Raw genomic sequence first — 15831 nt, forward strand, 5'->3', positions numbered from 1 at the left:
AGCAAGCGGGCCTGGCCTAGGGAGGATTTTAAATCGGGTTGATTTTTAGAAAATTTTAAATATCACAACTTAAAATATTTGGGTTTTAATTGGTTTTATTCGGCGGGGATTGTGGGTTTGTTTTTGTTTTAAAAAATGTTGTGAGCCGCCCTGAGTCCCTTGGGAGAAGGGCGGGATACAAATTGAATAAATGAATGAAATGAAATGAAAAACCAAGTCCCACACACATAATCCCCAACACACTCCCCCCCCCCCACAAATGAGGAAAAAACATTTTAAAATAGGTGGAATAAGTATGAGATAAATTATTTTGCGTTAACAGATCATTGTTACAGGGAAAGGCATAACAGTACATTTATACACTAAAGAAACTACAAATAATTAAAGATTCATCAAAAGCTTGGGGAATTTATATCATTAGCCAACAGAATGGTAAAATAAGGAAAGAAAATTGGAGTACGTTTTCATAATGTTCTTCTAGTGGCTCTTTCAGATATGGAATATTGTCCCATGTCACCTGGCTACTCTGTTGAAACAGATGTTAGCAGGACACATTGTTAAATGGATTACAGTTTATTTTTGAGGCTGCTCGCATTTGGAAGGGCTGATGGCTCAGGTTTCGTCATGCCCTTCAAGAACAATGTTGCTCAAGAAACTGTAACAATGATCTCCAGTTACGTTTTTGGACAGCTAAACAGTTGTAAGCAGAAAATAAAGCAATACAACCGTTGCCAGAACAAGTATGTGAAGCTGGTTGCTGCCTACATTTTTGGCGCAGCATTGTAGAACAGGCTTTCTTTTCCCTAACAGGATAATCCAAGTAAATTTAAGCAGTCACCTGGAGGATCTAGTCCCAAAGTGATAGCAACCAGACTGCAAACAAAATGAAGCAGAACCCTCTGCTATCAATTTGTACTAGATGTACTAGATGTGGAGAATAACAGCTCAAGGGACTGCCACCGCTCTTATGCTGTGCTTTAGTTTTCTCTAAATGTGGCTGTTGCCTCCTAATGGTCATGAAAAGAGGATATATAATCATGATTTATCTTTGGATAGCACTTCAATTCAAGATCTAATGAGAGCCAATGTACTGGAATCTTTGCAATGTTGAACTGCAAGCGGAGAGATCCAGTTTAAATTCTACTGGGTCTCGAACCTTGTTGGTGCAAATAAATTAGGGAAAGATACAGTAACTATATATATCATCCTGATCTCTTTTAGAAAAAAGCAGGATAAATGTCATAAACCAGGAACTCTGGGATTCATATCTCAGTTTAATATACCATCTTCCCTGATCTGCCATGTTCAGGATGTTTTGGACTACAGGTGTCCTCAACCAGCATGTTCTCAGGCCATATTGGCCAGGAATTCTGCTCCCCAGCATGAATTCAGATTGGGAAAGGGGATAATAACTTATAGCAGTTCTTAGAATGTAGCCCCTTACTCATTTGTTTGCAGTATATCCATAACTCTCTTGTTTTTCCCTCAGAACTAAGTTGTGCAGTTTGAAAATAATTCTCTTTTGTTTACCTTTGGAGGGCCATGTATAAAAATGGCAGTACTTAATTGTGACATTGAAGCTGTCACGATCACTCAGACAGATGATCTTTGCAAGCAGAAATTACAGGGAGTAACACTCTCCTAATTCTACTGGATTTCTCAGCAGCTTATGCTGCTATTGACCATGGTATCCTTCTGGACCATCTGGTCTTGGCTGTGGATTGGAGGCACTGTGCTCAAATTAGCCTGCTAGATGGCTAATTCCAGAAAGAAGTGCTGCTAGACTGACTTTTGAGCTGGAGGGCTTTTCAGGATTTTGAGTTTTCATTTATTTTTTCTCTCTGATAATATGCAATTTTATCAATAAGCTGATGATACCCAGCTCCATTTCTCCTTTTCAACTGATTCAGTCAAGGCTTGGTGTTGGAAGAGATAATATTAATGTTTGTGACCAATAATGAGGATTAAGAAATGAAGCTCAATCCAAGTAAATGGGCAGACTCTGAGTGTTGGTTCTGATCTATCTGCTTCTTTTATTTATGGATAGATTTGTATCTTGACTCTCAAACTAATGTTTCACCAAGGCATAAAATAATTGCATCCAGTTTGAAATGGTACCAATTATCTTTAAAGCTTCTGCTTGCAAAGATCATCTGCTAAAGAACGTCTTCTAATGGCCTGATATTTTGGAGTTTGCATCTCCAGAAATGTTTGAAATTCTGGGATTCCCCCTTTTTAATGCTAATTTGAACTTTTAGTTTGTACCTGAAGGAGAGACTACAAACTCCACATTCCCATCTGGTTTTGTATTTTATGCCTCCCAATTTGCACTAAATTTATTGAACTGCTTAAGCCAAGGACACTGGTTTAACCAGAGGTTTCTGAATCTGCAGCCTTAGGACTAATATCAAAAACCCTCTGCAAACCATACTTTAAGCCATCACTGGCAAGAATGACCTGGAGGAGCAAGGGAAAAAAACAAGCAACAATGGTAGAAAAGGAGCAGAAGGAGAAACAGGTGACCACATCTATTTCTGGCATCCAGTCAACATATACTTTCAGTGAATGACACCCTTCCCTCCCTCTTCTCTAGATCAATGTTTAATCTATCCTTTCAGTCTACCACATTTCCATTTAAACTAACGGCTAAACATCCAATAACACACATTTTCATAACAAATAAGATTGTTCCATAATGTAACCTTTCCTTGCATAGTCAGCAAGGGTAAAACATTCATGAATGGAGTGTCTCTTTGTGCCATTATGTAGCATATATTTGTTAGGTCTCCATCCTACTGCATGTTGGAGAATTCGGAGCTACATATGTATTAAGACTGTTGCTCTTTCCTGTTCCCAGCAGGCAGAGAACTGGGAAGGCCAAGAGTCTGTTCACTTCCTGCTAGGTAGGAACAGAACTTCACCATGCCATCTCCACAGCAATACATTTTGGAGTGTGTTTAAAGAACCGCGTACAGAAGAATTTGTTAAGCCCACTACCACAGTTTGGTCTCTTGATGCTAAGGGATGAACTGGCTGCGATTATGAAGCTTGCAGTCCAACAGCTCAAAGAACAGGTTGGAGAAAGCTGCTCCAGGAGCAAATGAATTTCTCCCCTGCTGGACAACCAAGCCAAGATGAAGTACTGCAGCTGCCATTTTAGCTAACCTGATCTTACTGTTTCTAGCTTCTAACGTCCAGATATTCCCTGGCCTGCTGAGATTGCATGAAGAAACAGACTGGGGCTCCCATCCCTCGCCAAGCATTTATGTGATTTGTTTGGTCTTGACATGTGCTCTCCAAACTGAACCACCCTTCATTTTTATACCATGGCAATTTAGTTAACAAGCCACATTTTTGAACCATGGCTTAGCATACAAGCCAGATAACAACTTAACATTTGGACCGTGAATAGGGGAAGCACCTCCAGTTTGCAACTTGCTGGGACAAAATTGGGGAGGAGATTGTTTCCTGGCCATGCTGCAAAATTTGGGGTGGATTGGTGGATGACTGCTGCTGCTGCTGCTGCTGCTGTATACAGTACAGGTAGTCCTCAACTTACAACAGTTCATTTAGTGACTATTCAAAGTTACAACAGCACTGAAAAAATGACTTATGACCTTTTTTCACACTGACCGTTGCAACATTCCCATGATCACGTGATCAAGATTCAGACACTTGGCAACTGATTCATATTTATGATGGTCGCAGTGTCCCAGGGTCATGTAACCACCTTTCGCAACCTTCCAACAAGCAAAGTCAATGGGGAAGCCAGATTCACTTAGCAACTGTGTTATTAACCTAATAACTGCAGTGATTCACTTAACAACTGTGGCAAGAAAGGTTGTAAAATGGGGCAATTCACTTAACTGTCTCACTTAACAACAGAAATTTTGGGCTTAATTGTGGTCGTAAGTTGAGGATACCTGTCCCCTGATATCTCAGCCTCGTACATCTGCAAGTAGTGCAAAGGAACACCAAATCTTCAGATGAATCTCCTGTTAAAACCTGCCTTAATTTTCCCATTACTTGGGAGAGGAAAAACCTCATGACTGCCCTTTGGGTAGAAAGGTGTGGCATCAACTGAAATAATAAAAATACATTTTAACTACAGTAAAACTCAGAAAAGGCAAATACCTTGAAGTCCTTGTTGTCTGCTTCCTGCAATTTCTTCAGCCTGAAGTCACCTTCACAGGGATTGAGAGCAGATGGTGGAGCCACACAGGAGCACTTGCATTCTGGTCCAGAAGTGATTGTTTCCACCATGTAAAAATCCTCAGCTTTGTAAGAGCCCTCGTTGATCCTCTGACATGCTCCTCTGCCAAGGGGTCTCACCACACACTTGCAGTGGCAGTTTGAGCCTTGGGACACCGCCTTCACCTTGTCATAGTCACCTAGCAACTAATCAAGGAGGGGGAGGGGGAGGGGGAGGGGGAAGGGGAGGGAAAGGAAGCCAATCAATTTGTCCTGGAAATCTCAATGGGCTTGCTTTGGAGGAATGTCTGGGAGAAACTCTGACATCCTGAAACCTTGAAGAAATGGCTGTCTGGCTTAAAATGTTGCTGACACTTCATGTTCACTGCTCCTTGGTTATATGAGAAAGTAATTTTCTTCTACCACCTAAAAGAATCCAAAAACCAAACCCCAAACTAGTCAACTTGCCCCTAAACAACTTTGGTTTCTCTCGGGTTTGGGGAAATTAAAAGGCTGCGGTGCTCAACCCAGACATTCTCCAGAATGATCTCATTTAAATATAATGGGAACAATCTGTTGGGAAATTCTCCTGTACAAATTTCATTGAAGTGAACAGAAGAGCTCCACATGAGGTCTTTGCATCTCTCCTTTATTTTCATGCATCCTGTAGAATATCAGGGGTGTCAAACTACCGGCCCATGGGCCGGTTGCATCATATGGAGGCTGTGCCCATCCCAGCTCCAGCAATGCAAAAAAAAGTCATGATACATCATGACACCTCATGTGACGCGGTGAGTTTGACACCCATGTTGTAGATGAAATCATGCTGGGAAGATAGGCTGCCCTAACTTAGGTATATTTAATAAGAGTTGCCCTCAGAAAAAAAGTAGATGATGTATTTAAAAAAACCCCAAAGGATATATTTGATAGGAAGCTAGAGTCTCCAATGTGCAATGTTAGTGCTACATAAATAGGACATTTTTCTGGTTGTAAACAGACTGGCACATCCTGCCTAGCCAACACAAAGTTTCAACAAACATTAAATGCAATTCAAAGAATTTCCTTTAAGGGAATATGCCTGGATCAGACACAACTTTGGAAAATAAAAGTAGTCAAACATATGCTTTTCTGATTGCAAGCAATATTTCAGGGGATATTGGCCCCCATCATCCAGAGAGATATTTTGCCAAAGCTGTTTTAAGCCTTTTTGCTCAGCATCAAACCCAACACAATTTCAATTTATATTGCACAATTACTTCAATATAAATGCATGCAACTGATTTTGCTCATGACAAATAGGCCCAGCCACCACAGACTATACAGATGTTGCCATTTGCAGCACTTTTCTCTTTTAGCTGGCTTCAGCTACAAAGGAAAGCCAAGAGGAGCTGAGTGAAAACTCTTGCAGGCTCTACGCACCAGAGAAATTGACAGACAGCATTACTCTCCCAGCACAATTCTATATGTATATTCTCAGAAGAGAGCTCTATAGTATTCAGTTAACTGACTTGGAAATAAGTAATAGGCTGCAGGCAGAGGGAGAAGAGGGCTTGTTCCTTTTAGAAAGGAGCAACAAAGCAGTAATGCTAAACCTGGTCTACTAAATGGAGAGAGTGGAGATCTACTTCATAGGGCTTTTTGTCCCAGATATCTGGAGAAGACAAATGCATAAGGATGCTGCTTCTGCATATTTCATAGTTCACAAAGAACAGAGAGATTTTAGCAGATGCACCTTTTCTATTTGCTTGCTTCTCCATGCATTAAAACTACAGCTGCGTGTCCTTTTACTGCACTGATCACCACCACCTGGGTCTAACAGGTAACAGGTGAGGACAAAACAAATTCTGCACAAGTGGAGTATAACACTATAATGCAAAGCTTGTCGATTCTACACAATAGAAACTCTTGTACTTTGTTACTGAGCCAAGGATCCAGCTTTCCTGAAATGAACTTAAGAAGGGTTGATTTAATGCAACATATTCAAGACAAATCTGCTTATAATTTTAGGCATAGCCATTCAGGTGTAAACCTTCAGAAAGTCCTACTAAATTCAAATAAAGCTGTCTTTATTTGGAAACCTATCTGTAGATTCCTTGCTCTGTTCTTCACTGCTTCTAAAATTATCCCATAAAATCAAACTTATGTTGAAGATTTAACTGGGATCCCTACCTGTACCACACTCTGTGCTGTGTCAAGTCTACAGCATAAACTTCCCCTGACATCTTTTACTCCATGCAATCCAAGCTTATTGCTATTCTTTTTCCGAGATAAGACCATTCCAGATAGATTTCCCTCCCTCCCTTGCAGATGTACACAAAGTTAATTAATTGTGAAGGGCTTTTTGCACATGTTCAGAGGCGTTTCTAGCGGCTTTTTGTGCCAGGGTGAGGGATGAATCTGTGCACTTCAAGAGTGGACTCCTGCAGTCCACTCCCCATCGTTCCTGATGCGCCGCCGGGACATCATCTCGAAGGTCCGACTCCCTCTTCCAAGGCGCCGAGGGCTTGCTGCTGCGGCCGGCGACGCCTTACCTGCGAGAGAATGTTCTCCTGGTTCTCCGCCTCGTCCTCCAGCGGGGCGCCAGTGGGAGGCGAGCTCAGACTGGCGTTGGCGCTGCCCCACCACGCTGCCAGAAGCGCCGCGGCGCAGCAGCAGAGCAGCACCCCGGGCCGCGCCATGGACGGCTAGCGGGCGCCGCCGGAGGGTGAGCCGGGCATGGGGCGGGCGCGGCGGCGGCGCACCGAGCGGTCCAAGCTTCTCCTCTGCCCGGTTGAAAAGCAACTGGACGAGGCACGCCGTGAGAGGCTGGGGAGGAAGAAGGTGGGCTGAATCATGCAGCGTTGTTACCCGGCTGAGGCAAAGCGAGGCGGGCCAGAAGGAGGAGTCTCCCTCTTGCCCCCGCTTTTCCTTCTCTGCGGCTATTGTGTACTCCCGTCTGTCCGCCGGAGGAGCTGCTGTGGGCGAAACAGCAGGCTCCTCGTCCTCGGGGGCCGCAGTCCCAGCGCCCCAACCCGAAGGCGGTTCTCAAAAGAGTTGAAATCTGCAGCGAAACCACGAAAGAATCAGATGATTGGGTCGCAAGCCGAGGACAGGTTGAAGGGGCTAGAAAGTTAAAATGTTCTACATCCATATGCAGGGAATATGTGGATATGTGCACAGACAATTCTCTAGTCTAGGGGCACTCTAGAGCCAAAAGTAAGGCTTCCGGATGTCCTTAGAATTGGCGCCTTTCTGCATCATCAATGGCATCATCATTGGATCCAAGTGGAAGAACCAGCCACTCATCTTTGAGTTCACAAAAATTCCCTGGTTGAAACTTTGTTTTCATGTCTGCCCAAAATAAAGGAAACCACCACCTGCTTTCAAGGGCCTGGTTAAGGGGGAGGGGGGAGGCTGGGAGGTGGAAACTGTTTTGTGAAACAGGCTTGGAGGCAACAATGGTTTGGATAAGGCCAATTAACTACTATTGAATCTCCTATCCAGAGGAAGTGCTGGGAATAAGGGCCTATCTAGAAACTGGGTAAATGCCTTGTTCTGGATAGGTTGCACCCCAATGTAATTTGGGGGTCTTTCTTGATTCAGAATTTTTATTGGAGGCACAGGTGGCTTCAAGGATGAGAAAAAGCACACAACCAGTTCACTGGCCCCTGTGGAAACAATCCAGAGAAAAGAAATATTTTTGGGAATATTAAAAAGGCTGAATATATTTCCCCAAAGTAATAATGGAGAAGATCTTTAAAAAGGCAGAAACTTCTCCACACACACCCCAGCCAGACAACTCAGCAGAAACTGGCTTTTAGAAATGCAGATGTAATCATCCATTCAGGAAGGTTGGAGCCCTCCAGCTAGAACAGTGGTTCTCAACCTGTGGGTCGGGACCCCATTTGGGGTCGATTGACCATTTCACGGGGGTCGCCAAGCAAGGCTGTCCACCATTTTTTTTGTCCGCCATTTTTTTTGTCTGCCATTTTTTCCCCTTTTCCGGCGGGTGCCTTACCTCCCTTGGGCTGGGCCAGCTGGTGGTCAGCCTGCTCCGTCTCTGCCGCTTGCCAGCTATGCCTCGGCCGGCGCAGGGGGCGGAACCACGCATGCGCGGTGCTCCCGGGCAGGGAAAGTCCTCGACTTACGACCAGTTGGGTAGTCCTCGACTTACGTCTGGTTTAGTCCTCAACTTACGACCGGTTTAGTCCTCGACTTATGACCGGTTTAGTCCTCGACTTACGACTGGTTGGGGTCGCGGCATTAAAAAGGTTGAGCTAGAAGCTGAAGAGATCAGGAAGACAAAGACCCTTAAAATCTATATACCCCACCCAAACTCAGGACATGATAGGATTAACCCACCACCATCAGAATACCAGAAAGGCACACTCAAACTCAGGTCAAAGTTTATGACACAGGAACAACTCCAAACAAAAGCTCAAGAAGGTATAAAAAACCCCACTCCCTACTACATGTGCTCTCTCTTTTCTTCCGGAGCCATTTTTCTGTCTGGCTCTCCTCTTCAATAAATTACAACCTTCTTTCTAAAGCAGTCGCCATGTTGTTTATTCCTGGCTTGGACTGGACCCTGATGAAGACTTTTCCTTCAACACCCCAATTATTCCTGGAAGTTTAGCTTGTATTACACATGCCTCAATAACCTAATCAAACATGGACTGGGATTCCCTCCTTGGAGAAGCACACTTATTTTTTCTGTTTTTAATATGTAATCTGGCACTTTAATTTGAGAAGATGAATTTTATCAAACCTATACACACAGATACATACACACTTTTTTTTGATACCTTCAAGTCAGTACACATTGACTCCTGGCAACTGCTTGGACAAATCCCTGCAATTTTCTTGGCAAGGTTTTTCCAAAAGTAATTTGCCTTTGTCCGAGGGCTGAGAAAGAAAGACTGCCCCAAGGTCATCCAGCTGGCTTCATGCATAAGGAGGACTTGAATTCACTGTCTCCCATTTTCTAGCCTGATATCTTAATCACTGCACCAAACTGGTTCATGATCCATCCATTTAGTCAGGAGAAATTTTAAATGATATATTTTTAAGTACCCAGATTGCCAGTCCCTGTCTTGGCTACATTGCATTTCTTCTAACTCACATGCAAATGATGGTGATCTGATTAGACATCCATCAGCTATGTGAAGGAAAATGTCTGATTGACTGCTTCAGCTTTGGAATCTTTGCTAAATGTCACCAATTGGTGGGAAAATATCCAACTATCATGGCAGTAATCTTGGAATGGGGCAGGATCTGATTGTGAATATTTGCATCCTTTCTCTTGATAAATAAAAACTAAGCACTGGCAAGTAAATGGAATCATGAAGAGATTTGAGTCACACACAGACATAATATTGTGCCCAAACAAACACATGAGATCATGATAAAATAAAAGGAGAAAGCAAGTCAAGTACTGAAGTCATGTGCACTTTCATAATTAGGCAAATCCATGTTTCCTCTTCCCAGTGTGTCAGCACCTCAGAAGTCTCTATAGAGGTGCAATGTTTTGCTCTGGTCCTTTCAATACCTACTGTGTGCAAGAACACACAGAAGTCCATTCCACTTTGCACTTACACACCACTGTGTCTGGAATATAATATACCAGGCTGAGCTCTATTCTTTCAGAGAGACATAGAGAATGGTGGTAAAGAAGCAGGTGATCTGGGAATCACAAAGGCAGAAACACCCTGTATTGGCCTGAAGTGGCCAAGTAGCTGATCTCCCTCCATGTCATCTAATTTCACTACTGATGGAAAGGGAAGGGATAGGCATCGGATTTTACAAGCCTTGTGTCATGGTTTTGATAGATGAGACCAACTTAAGCAGAACTCCAAGGCGTGAGTTTTCCTCTAAGAACATGTTTATTGGCTACAAAGTATTGGCACAGTCAAAAGTGAAACCAAGACTAAAATGCCCTCCAGAAAGTTACATTATTACAAAGTTAAACTTCCCACCCCAGTACTATGCAATCAACTATGTTTCCCAATAGAACGGTTTGGCAGGCTTTCTAACATAATGCTCAGCCCCCTAGTCCAGGGATCGGCAACCTTAAACACTCAAAGAGCCACTTGGACCCGTTTCTCACAGAAAAAAAAACCATCAGGAGCCACAAAACCCTTTTGACATCTAAAATGAAGATAACACTGCATATTTCCTTTTTTTACCTTTATGCTATGTATAAAAAACTATAGTGTGTTGCATTTATGAAATCAATGAATTGCTACAAAGAAAACAATTTTTTATGCCGGAGAAAGAGGGGAAAAAAACACATTTAATTATCCCCATACCTCATCTCTTAATTAAAAAAAATCAAAATATTTCATTAAACGTTCTTTACTAAAAGTCCAGTAAGGACAACATATATTCATATTTTCTTTCTCTCTGTCTGTCTCTTTCCTCTCCCTCCCTCTCTCTCTCTCTTTCTCTCTCTCTCTCTCTTTCCTCTCCCTCTCTCTTTCCTCTCCCTCCTCTCTCTCTTTCTCTCTCTTTCCTCTCCCTCTCTCTTTCTCTCTCTTTCTCTTTCCCCTCCCTCCCTCTCTCTCTCTTTCCTCCCCCCCCTCTCTCTCCCTCTCTCTAATCTTCTGCTCACCTGGCCAGCTAGCCTCACGCTGTTCTCCGACAAGCTGACACACATTCTTATTGGGCTGGCTCTCTCCTGCTCTTGGTCTGCCAGTCCTCTTCCCCCACTAAGTAAGTAAAAGTGTGTGTGTGTGTAAAAGTGTGTGTGTGTGAGAGAGAGAGAAAGAGAGAAAGAGAGAGAGAGAGAGAGAGAGAGAGAGAGAGAGAGCTGCTGCTCTCTGCTGCTTCCTGCGGAGACGCAACAAGGGCAGAGAGCCCGCCCAATAAGCTTGTCAGCTTGTCAGAGAACAGCGTGATGCCAGCTGGCCAGGTGAGCAAAAGATGAGAGGGGGGGGGGAGAGAGAGAGAGAAGGGAAGCGCAAGTGCCTCTCTCTGTCTCTGTCTCTCTCTCTGCAAATGGTGGAGGAGGTCTGGGAGCTGCAGTAGAAGGCTGAAAGAGCCACATGCGGCTTCAGAGCCTCAAGTTGCCGACCTGTGCCCTAGTCTAACAAACAGAAATGACCTTGGTTCCCACGGGACAGAGAATTGTTCAGACTAGTATAAAAACTCCATAACCCTCCTCCCATTCTTGTGGCAACCGAAAATGAGCAAGATGGCTTCGGCCAGGTTTATTGCAGAGTTGACACCTTGTACTGGTGTTGGATGCTATTGACAGAAGGTGGAAACTAACCCCTACAAACCAGGATGATGTCAGCATGTCTTATCCACTGACTGGGAACAAGATGAAGACAATGTCAGGAGACAAAGCAAACAAAAAAAGATATTGCCAAAGCATTTTGTGCCATGGTTAGGTGCCAGCTGGGAAAGTATGTCTACTGTGTTGTTTTTTTCTTTAGTTATTTTTCTGGCTTTTTAATTATGATGCAACTATCTTCTGTTTTAATTACACTGTACAGCCTTATAGGCAGGTCTGAGAGAAACAGCAGGTTGTGCAGTCTCGAGAAACGATGCAGCTATTTTAAAGAGTTACAGGCAGGTACACCACAACCTGCTTTCTATCCCAAACACTGCAGAGCATATTAGTGTTGGAGAGAGAAGGAGACAGATTGTATTTGGGGTGATTTCTTTGACCATTGAGTTCATTCAATGTTAAGAGAATTTTAATTTCTCTGTTGGTGAAAAAATAAATCAGAAGCTCTCACAGTTGACTGCATTTAGCTGATTCAAATAACTTCTTTATATTCATATCAAAATGTTTACAATAGCATACATTCTTCTTTACAGCAACATAGCACAATGAAGACTTCTTACAGAGAGATACAGAGACAGACCCGAGACTGGATAAAAATCCAGCTCCTAATTCAATACCTTTTTGCACAGACTCAGTAGCACTTTCTTCACATTGGCTGACTGAGTTACCATATGATTCTTCCTGCTCATGAATATTCCAACATTCAATCTAGGAAGGCACATTTCTAATCCTTGCACCTCAAGAAGTGAAGTGGGCAAAACTCAGAGGTAGCCAGGAGAATAGCTTAACCATCAAAGTCCAAGGGGCTTCCACATCTTAGACTTTACAAACGTATGTTTGGCCACACCTTTGGGCTTAAACAGTTTTGCTCATCCATATTTTGGTGTTAACGTTTAACGAAAATGTTGTTTTGCTTAAATTTTAAGCAACACATTATTATTATTATTATTATTATTATTATTATTATTATTATTATTATTATATTGCCTGTCTTAACCCTCTATTCCTAGAGCTACCAAGATAAATAATTATAACAATGGCAAGTTATGTGTCAATGCTGTGACAATGGATGTCAACGCTGTGACAACTGAGAATCAGCAGCCATGTTACCTTTCCTTTTAGAGTGCCTTTTACTGTTTTGAAGTTTTGGCGGACTGAGGAGCTGGGAAGGAAAGCCCGCAATTTGCATTAATAGGAGAATGTGGTTTCTGAGAGCTTCTTTGGGGTGGGAATTGCAACTTGTTATTCTGTATCTGGGGGGAGGGAATTTCAGTCTTGGGTTCAACTATGTAAGTGCTGATACTTTGTTTCCTGAATAAAATGTTCTTTAAGGAAGAAATCTTTGCCTTAAAGTTCTTTTAATGGGTTTCATCTATCAGAACCATGACATTATGTTGAATATTAATGGAGTACAAGTACAAAGAAGAGAAAAGCATTCAGAAGCGTCAACTGGTGCAAACAGTGGTAGTTGCACATGCTCCTAGAACAACACATATTACACCTCTGTTCCACAAGCTGTATCCGTTGCCTGTTGCCTTCTGGGTTCAATTCATGGTGCTGGTTTTGATCTTCAAATCCCTAAATGGCACGGGATCAAGTTATTTGAAGGACTATCTCTTCCCAGTTACATTTACCCATCCCATCAGATCTGGCCAGAGGGGCTTGTTATGGGTCCCATCTGCTAAAGAACTTTATCAGGTGAGACATAGGAGGCGGGCCTTTTCTGCATGGCACCCACCCTTTGGAACATGATCCCCCAAGGTGAGATTAGACCTGATCCCACTGGCATTTATGAAATCCCTGAATTTTTTTCCCAGTAGGTTTGGGGATCCCAGAGCAATGGGGAGCCTGCAAGATGATTATTTTGGATGTTGATCTGTTTTCCTATCGTTTTATTTTTATTCTATACTAGCTGTACCCGGCCACGCATTGCTGTGGCTATCGTTCACTCAGCCAACAGACGGCGCTGTTTTTTAAAAAAAACATATTTTACCTGTCACAGGTGTGACATCTATATAATATAGGTATATAAAAACATGTGTTTATTTGAATGCAACGTTGTGTCAAAAGTTCAAAGCAATTGGTGAAGAAGTTTCGGAGATTTAAGATTTTGAACAAGCAAACATTTACATTTTTTATATATAGATTTATTTGTGGTTGTATTTAATAGTTTTTAATCGTTGTTTTAAACTGTGTTTTAACTGATTGTTATTGTAAGTTGCCCAGAGTTACATTTGTGAGATGGGCAGCTTTATAAATCTGGTAAACAAACAAACAAACAAACAAACAAACAAACAGGGATGCAGGCAACACTATGATGATTTTAATTGGTTAAAATCTTTGAATTCAGGCAAAATTCAACCAGAACTGACACTTCCTAGGACATTATTATGACATAGTTCTCTATTTCTGCCAAATATACAAACAGCAAAGAATGGGATGAAGCATAGGCTGTAAAAATATGGGGAAATAAGAAAAAAGTCACCCCTGTATTACTTATTTCCCTTTCTAGCAATAGGCCATTCCTATTGCTAGAATAGCCAAGACAAACTAATAAAAGCAGTCCCTGGATTAAGAATGAGTTCCATTTGTCTCATTTAACTTTGTATATATCTGCCATTTTTAGTAATAGGCATGAGTTGTACGTAAATCAGATGTCCTTAACTCAGCGGCTGCCTGTATCCAAGGCATAAGCAAAATGAACTGTTTTGGCATTAGATTTCTATGCTAATTAAAAACAAATCTCTCGAAGACAGCTTGGAAACAGGAAAAAAGGAAACATTAAGAGGCTACATGCAAATGTACCCAGCTAAAAACTATGCATCAAATAATATGAGAAAATATTAGACATTAAAGAAATCACAAGTTTTTGGAGAATTATTAGAAAACATTACCACTTCCCCACACGGCATCAAGAATCTATTTCAAATATTTGTCAGCTTCTGCTTAAAAAATCTGAAAATTCCTTAGAAAGATTAAAAATTACGTGGGAAAAAGATTTAAATGTAAAACTTAAAAGAGACCATTAAGTGCCAGGACAGTGAAATGACAATTAGCAATCTAGTTCAGTTTTAGATATTAACACTGTTTCAGAATAATCCATACTAAAGTTTAAGATTATAAATATACGATATGCCACAATAATTATGTATCACAAGTAACCTTTAATCACTAGAAGGGCTACTGGTGGCCAAGTGCTAAGGCAGGACTTCCCTCAGACCCTCCTTCCTTCTCATTCCAATCTCCATCCCTCCTCTCTTCCTTCCTGTTTCCCTGCCTCCTACCTTCTCATTCCCATCTCCTTCCTTCTGAAGGAAGAATTTGAACCCCCCCCCCTATTTGCCCTTTTCTATATAGTTATCAAACAAGAAAAAGCCTCCAGAGACAGAAAAGAGAAACCGCTGATGGAACTAGCTTAAAAAGGTGCATTCCCCTTTAAGAATTAGCTACTGGCTAGAAAGGAAAGTTAAGGAGCCGGCAGCCGGCACTTTAGAAAAAAAAATGTAGCAAGTACTGGCTGCCAGCTAATGCAGCCTCCCCAAATGGCTCCATTCATAAGTAAATGAATGCTACAGGCAAAATCTATTCAGGACAAAAATACTTCAAAATCCCTTGCTGCAAAACTTACAGCTAACAATAGCAGAGCAATAGAATTAGAACCAATAACCCCTCACCCCAAAATCCGACATAGGACATAAGCCATCAGCCATAATAGAAATTGCCAAACACATTGCACAAATCCAAGAACTTCAAAGTCACAAAATCATATAAGAATCCTTCTACTGTCCTGGTTTGTTGTTCAGCTGACCTAGAACCGAACTGTTGAAATGGTACTTCACTTCTGCCAATAAACATCTCCTCTCAAGCAGCCAGCTCGGCTTCCTCTCGTCAATTTCAAATGGCAGTGCTTCATTTTTTTTCTTTTCTCTTAAAGGTATAGCCTCCCAATTGGAAAGCAAGCCCCGGGCTTTTCCTTCCAGCACTTCCTTCTTTTCCATTTTCCTCCCTCCCTCCTGCTCTCTACCTCCCTCTTTTTCATTGCCATCTCTTTCCTCCCTCCCTCCCTCCCTCCCTCCGTGCCTTACCTCCAGCTGATGGTGCATTCTTCATTCCTTGCGGAGGGCCACCCTTCCCCAGCTGCGTTTCTTGCCTGTTTTTCCCTGCTACCTGTGTGCGTGCTTGGCACAGATGGCTGCTGTTGTGTCCTGAGCCTGCAGAAGCAGGCTCGGGACGATGCAAGAGTCCCGGGCATTTGCAAAAGCTGCCCGGGACCAGACTGAGTGGCGCCGGCCTTGTGCGCATGCGCAAGGCGGGAAAAGACTGCCTGCCATTGGTTGGAATTGCCCGGGGATCAGAGGGTATAAATAGAG

The 15831-nt window shown here is 42.4% G+C and overlaps 1 protein-coding gene across 1 annotated transcript in view; it reads right to left on the reverse strand.

The window, feature by feature from the left end:
* OLFML2B (olfactomedin like 2B) overlaps positions 1-6869 on the reverse strand; it is a 56633-nt gene extending 49764 nt beyond the window's left edge. The window contains exons 1-2 of the mRNA XM_015832013.2: positions 6723-6869; positions 4135-4398 (exon numbers count right to left, since the gene is read on the reverse strand). Coding sequence (XP_015687499.2) covers positions 4135-4398; positions 6723-6869 — 411 coding nt within the window. The remainder of the gene's footprint in view (positions 1-4134; positions 4399-6722) is intronic.
* Between the last annotated feature and the right edge of the window lie 8962 nt (positions 6870-15831).

This window comes from Protobothrops mucrosquamatus, unplaced genomic scaffold (genome assembly GCF_001527695.2).
Source record: "Protobothrops mucrosquamatus isolate PMUCROS unplaced genomic scaffold, P.Mucros_1.0 scaffold_294, whole genome shotgun sequence".
Lineage (NCBI taxonomy): Eukaryota > Metazoa > Chordata > Lepidosauria > Squamata > Viperidae > Protobothrops > Protobothrops mucrosquamatus.